The sequence below is a fragment of the Arachis ipaensis genome, chromosome B07 (assembly GCF_000816755.2).
Source record: "Arachis ipaensis cultivar K30076 chromosome B07, Araip1.1, whole genome shotgun sequence".
NCBI lineage: Eukaryota > Viridiplantae > Streptophyta > Magnoliopsida > Fabales > Fabaceae > Arachis > Arachis ipaensis.
This window is the reverse complement of record NC_029791.2, coordinates 883,216-889,842: the sequence shown is the minus strand read 5'-3', so window position 1 is coordinate 889,842 and position 6,627 is coordinate 883,216. Positions and strand designations below refer to the sequence as shown.

At 31.0% G+C, this 6,627-nt stretch overlaps 1 protein-coding gene across 1 annotated transcript; it reads right to left on the bottom strand.

Moving 5' to 3' along the window:
• LOC107609834 (phytochromobilin:ferredoxin oxidoreductase, chloroplastic) lies at positions 1,802-5,342 on the bottom strand. Its single transcript, XM_021106847.1, is given in 9 exon segments — positions 1,802-2,338; positions 2,814-2,982; positions 3,060-3,110; positions 3,446-3,550; positions 3,648-3,779; positions 3,874-3,952; positions 4,092-4,186; positions 4,472-4,588; positions 4,952-5,342. Coding segments are annotated over 9 exon segments (1,029 nt in total). The 5' UTR covers positions 5,207-5,342; the 3' UTR covers positions 1,802-2,312.

Genomic DNA, 6,627 nt, shown 5'->3' with positions numbered 1-6,627 from the left:
TTAAATAATTTACAATAAAAATATATTGATGTATGATAAATATATATATAAAATGTAATATAAAGGATACTAAATTAAAAAAATGTTAAAATTATGAAATAATTAAAAAAAATCAAACAAGTTAATTGGTGTAATTCGTTGACTCCGACGAATGGAATTGGATTAATTCATTTATTTGATTTGTTTAAAATATTAACCAACTCGTTTCTCTACTTTTAATTGACCTCTGATCTCATGAGGAGTCACTTCTAACTTCTAACTCTTCCCCGCTTATTTAACACCTCTAACCAGCAACCCGCTTCCTCAAAATATATTTAAGTATCAATTGTTTAAAGTATAACTGCTAAGGCACCAGTAATGATTTGTCAGTTTAGAATATAAAATACATTTTTCCTGAAAATTATATTTGCCAATTTACTATCTTCGTTTATAAACATATTAACTTCTATGTTAAATTTTATAAATTAATATTTTCATTATGTGATTCTAATTAATAATTTTTTTAGTTTCTTAAATTGATATTTTTTAACTAATTTTATTTTATTGAATTAAAAAACTAAATAAAATATGTGTTATAGATATAATTATTTATATATTTTTTTATTAATTTAAATTTAAAAAAAATAATTTCATGATATAATATCAAACTTATATGATTGAAACATTTTTTATTCTTGTTATTTTCAAAAAAAAAAATAGCATTGGACAAATAAAAAAAATGATACAAAATTCAAATATCTTCTGAAGAAATTTTTGTTCGAGGAAGAATATGAACTCATATTTAGATTACGATACTTTCAACATTCTTATTTGGACCTGTAAAATATAGACATATTTCATACCTAATTCTAAGTGAGATGCATAGCTACATAGAGAATCAAACTTCATGATTGTTCGTAGATAAAACAGAAATATTATTTTTCCCAGCTACTAAATTTTTTTTTGGTGAATAACTTTAGTCAATAATCTATATAAATAGTTTGAAATATTAACGTGAAAAAAATAAATTTTTTTAATTATTTTCAATAGAAGGTATTGGACAAGTTGTAGAGAAAAATATACCACAGGCAGCCACCTAAATTGTTTATATTATTCATTCTATGATGAAGAGTGAGGTACAGCAGGTACAATCTTATATCAACATTCACAATCAGAACAGACTCACAGATTTCATTTCGTATTGCTGTACAGCACACTGCCAAGCATATGAAGAGAGAGAGAGAGTGAGAGAGAAAGACGATAGCAAAGTCATAGAAAAGAAAAATGGGTCAAAGGAAAAAGGTTTTAATTTGATTACCTAAGCCTGGCATGTACTTGCTGTTATATATATTGCCTTTTATTTTTATAAAAAAAGATATTGATTTTTACACAAGTCAACAAGTAGAAGTGTAGAACCCGTTCTTCATCCTTTTATAGTCTTTTAGACTCTTTTTACTGCCTTATAATCGATCATCTTATTATACCATCCATCCTTTAGACTCTTTTTGAAGAAAAAAGTTTGTTAAAAGATTTAAAGGTTAAATTTATTTACTCAATACAGCGAATGAGGTTCATTTTATTTTGGATTCATTTATGGACGCTAGTTAAAAGACTTGAAATAGAAAATTTTAATTCTTTCAGAATATTGAAAACTTAAAAAGAAATGATGTTGTTTTCTGTTTATAATACTAAGAGAACACTCTTTTTCATAGGCCCGAGGATATTTATAATCAAGCCCTCTATTATATTTCACGTGTATATATCCAATGGCACAGAACAGCCCAAAATAAAATAGTAGAGCCCATATTGTTCCACGTACAAAAGGATGAACATACCAAGCACGTTTCTAAATTATGACGGGAACAAATTTTGTAGGGAGCGTTCTGACACGGCCGATACAAATTCGATGTCATAACTCGACATTATGCACTATAACTTGGCATTTTACGTTATAATTCGGCGTTATACGTTACAATCAGACTTAACGAATTACATTCTGGAATAAAAACGTCCGATTAGACATTATTACTTATTAAAACCTATTAACTGTTCTTCAATTCAGATGATCAATAAAAACGTAACCGACCTATTCTATCTCACCTATAAAAGTATGATATTTTGTCTTCAAAGGATATACTGAATTCACAGTACTAACTTAAATATCGGAGTGCCTTTTGCAGGTACATCCCCTTTGTTCATTCTCTCCATGACACTTCTCTGGACAAAGAGCTCAGATTTTCCTAACTTATAGCTCGACATTGAAGATAAAAGCTCGGCGCCGTCTCTCATAGCCGACGTTGTGTCCAGGTTACTCACGCAAGAACACATTCAAATTATTTGTACCAGTGTGTGTGTTCAGCTGAAATTAGATTGTGTTCCAGGATTAAGAATTTATATATATGTAGAGCAGCAGATAAATCAAAATTTCGGTGTCTACATTACAATTTCCTAGACCTCAAGGGTGCTTAATTTTGATTTTAGCCCATAATATACACATAAAAACATAGCAAGAGGAAAAGAAATTACAAGCGAGTGATAGCTGATTTAACCAATCAGCAAGACAGCAACTGATTTAGGGTGTTAAGTGTTAACTGTTGACAAAAATTGCAGGTCGCAACCCGAGTTTTTTGGCTTGCGTCACCCGATCACTGTCTCTACTATCTCAATGTCCTTGTATTTTTTTTCCTAGGGACGATTACGAAAGGCTTCCCTATGGTATAATTCCTTCACCTAAAATACTCCAATGATGCCAATGGAGCGAAAATAACAAAAGACTCTAATAAGAGACTGAAAGAAAGCAGCAATAGGACGAAACTTGGTTCAAAAGATATTACCAAGGAATTCTCCTCTCTCGTCCCATGGGCGATTTTCAAAAGACTTCCCAATAATGCTGCCTTTATTATTCAGATCACCATCCTTCGAGCAGTAGTGCGGAAAATAATCATTGAATGTTTTGCTGCCTAGTACGTCAACTCCATTAAAGAGAAAGCCTCTTAGCAAATCCTATGGGATAAAACAGGAATTAAGGATCCGTAGCACTAGGATGTAACAGAATAAGACTAACCTCAAATTTGGTCTACCTTTGCAAGTGTTTCCCCAATCAGTTTCTTCAAAACACCCTGTCCAGGATCCTACTCACCAAGTTTTTTAGGTAATAAGAATTAGACATGGACGATACTAAAACGCAAGTTCTTGTTAGGTTGGTTGCTCAGTGTGTGACAGTTCAAAACTTGATCTCAAAAGCATCCATTTTATTGTTTGAAAGACAGTGGATGTTCCCATCATATACAAGCAAGACCATAATGTTTGTCAAAATTGTGTAATTCTATTTCATAGGTGGGAAACTGGAAAGTGACTTCTCTCTGAATTATTGAAATCATAAACCATCATAACTATGACATCCATTTACATTCTTATGGAAAATCACCAGTCATTTAAAAAGTCAGAAACAAAATAGGCAAACTACCTTTTCTGCTCTCCACACCAGATATCTATGTTGAGCTTCGAGATTCCGGGAAATCTGGGATTCATCAGTCGCTTTAACGGCTTTGCTTACCAACTCCAACCATACCTGCAAGAATAATATTCAAAGGTCAAGAATTAGAAAGCCTACTGAGATTACCCTTCGCAAAACATGATTTATTAATGTACCATGCTGCTGGGATTACCTTGTAATAATCCTTGAATGCAGAATATAGAATTTCATAATTTTCTGGGCTTGAATTGAACTTTGTCCAAATGACAATTGGTGAAAAGAACTTTATAGATTCACTTGTGAGCTTCCCTCCCCATGGAAAAAGCTGTTAAACAGTTGAATGGTTAAATGTTCCTATATTGAAGATACTTTTAGCAAGAATCGTTTCATGAATGTTCCACTAAATTATTTCCAGTTACCTCTGCATATTTAAGGCCAAGAGGAATTAAGCTTTTAAAGTACTGATCCACATTACAAATTTATACATAGTATGTTGTCCTCACTCCTCGGTGTTTGAAAATATAAAGGGAATAGTTGAGAGTTGAGAAAATTTTATCAGATTGTCAAGATAGAGAACATAATTGATACATTTCCCAGAAGCATATTGCAATAGATATGGAAGAAGATGCCAACTTACAAGACGACAATATTTGTTCTAGCGGTGGTGAAAAAGTTAGCACAAAATATGGGGACATCATATTCTGCTCTTGGAAAGACAGTGAAATCCAGAACCTGCATAAAAATGAAGCACTAAGCATATAGTAAAACTTTTACCTATCTCCAAGATTTCAGAATACTTCAGTAATGACTTCTCAATTTTATTTTATTATATAATTATAAGTAATCTTCTGCTACTTATTTCCCCCTGTAGTGTAGTTGGTACATCAAAATAGCTGTAATATGACTAAGGAGGAAAAAAAGAAATATGCAGAGATATAGCATTTGAAATATTGAAAGTGTAAAACCAATCATATATCAAATTAGATATGATGCTTAGAAGAAATTTTGAAAAGATACCTGCATTGTTTCTGTCTCAATGATCAAACTCCGTAGAAGCCGAATCTCGGCAGCTTCGAATGATTGGATACTAATCTCTCCTTTACCATCCTTCGGCTCCAGAGAATTATACTTTTCCTAGTTAACAACACAGGAAAGTATCATCGAAGGTATAAAACACAATAACACAATTTCAGCTCAATTAGTAGCCATAATTAAACTAAATTTTAAACAATAGTAGCAACAATTTATGAATGAAAAGCTCAATAGCACACAAGCTTATAATAATAATTAGTGGTTTAGTAGTTAAATAACTACCTATAGTAAAACAAATTAATTAAGGCACTAACTAATAATCAAAGTAAAAAGTTGTCGCTGTATATAGGTAGCATAACGGCACAGGATGTGACTGAAACACATAATTAAATGATATAATAGTTTACAGTTAAATTAAATTATATTATATAATTAACCTAATCCAAAAAAATTAAGAAGTGGAACCTGTAGAGGGGAAGAGAACAAGTGAGTGTGGCTTGTGGTTTCATCCAAAGCGAAATCGACAAATTTGCGATACGACACTGAAAATGTTCGCGTGGAAATGGAAGAAAGTGTTGTTGCTCTCTTCTTGCTGCTGATGCTCCTCCAGTCACGAGTGGAAACACAACAAGAACTTTTTTCGGTGCGTAATAGTGCTGTTAATTGTTGCAGGCACAAGCTTGAAGAAGACGAAGAAGAAGAACAACCACCAAGCTCCATTGAAATGAAGGTGAAAAGACGTAAAAACCCCCCAGGTTCAGTTTCAGTTTTCGGTTTCAGCTGGGTTTTGTTTTCCGAATTAACCGTTTGTGGAAAATGGAAATAGCCACGATACTATAATTAGAAAAAATCAGAGACATGTGACTGCAAACTCTAATACTAATAAGTAACAAATTCTGTTATTTTTTATTTTTTATTTTTTTTTATTTTTTTTGGTAAGATACTTTTTTGAAAAAAATTGTTAAAGTGTGATTGTGGGGTCCAAACTCACTATAGTTTATTGAATCCAATATACTAATGGGCCCAAAGGTCAACCCATCATTTTTCATGGCCCAAAATTCCCATGGCTTTTTTTCCCAATAAAAAAATGTGGGCCTCTTTCCTCTGGCCCAAACAGATAAGGACACATGTGTGCTTTTGTAGTGCTACTTTATCTATAATTCAGAGATCCAGTAAAAATGAAATTAAATTATATTGTGGTTATTATTTGTTAAATCTAAAACTTTAATTTCACATTAAAATAAAAAATATCATAGTTAGTATATTCTATTAAAAATTATGTAACTATGTCATTTTATACCAGCAAATAAATGTGTAATAAAATAATTACACCTTTTATCTTAAGATGGACATAGTAAACGAAAAAGGTTTTTTGTTTTTATTATACAAATTGAAACTTCTTAAAAAGTTAGGACAATCAACATTCAAATTATGTTATGGGATATGAAATGAACTAAAGTTGATTCAATAACGTGGAGGAAGATAAAATTTGAACAGGTCACTACTCCCAAAATATCGAAACTGAATTATATATGGACATTATGGAATTGATCTCAAGTAGAAACTAGAAATATACCTTCACACACAAAATGGAGGGGGGAAAATTTTTATTTTAAAAAATAACTGAAAAGAAAATTAAAAATCAAAATAGATGAGAAATTGTCACTTCCTTGGGTAGGAGGAATCTCTGAATCAAGAAGAGTACGTAGTCTATCAAGTCACGTGCATCTGTCCAAATTGGCCATATGATGATGATGATACACAAAAATTTTACAGTAAAAATAATATTATTCATACATTATTAGTTTTTTTTTTTGTTTTTCAAAATAATAATAAATTGTACATTAGTTTTTTTAAAGTTAATCATAATTGAAGTCAGTGGTAGCACTCATTTTTTTTGTTTATTAAAAAAAAAACAATTTATTTGTTAATAACAAATAAACTTGTGAAAACATAAAAAAGGACATATCAATAATAATTAAATTTTATTATTAATAAAATTATATAAAAACAAGTACATTTATTTAGGGGTGTTTATGAGCTGGGTCAAACCGGATTTAAGTAGATTCCGATCCGACCCTAAAAGAATACCACGTCTATTTTGACCCAATTTAAAATGATCTAAAAAGAAACCGAATTAA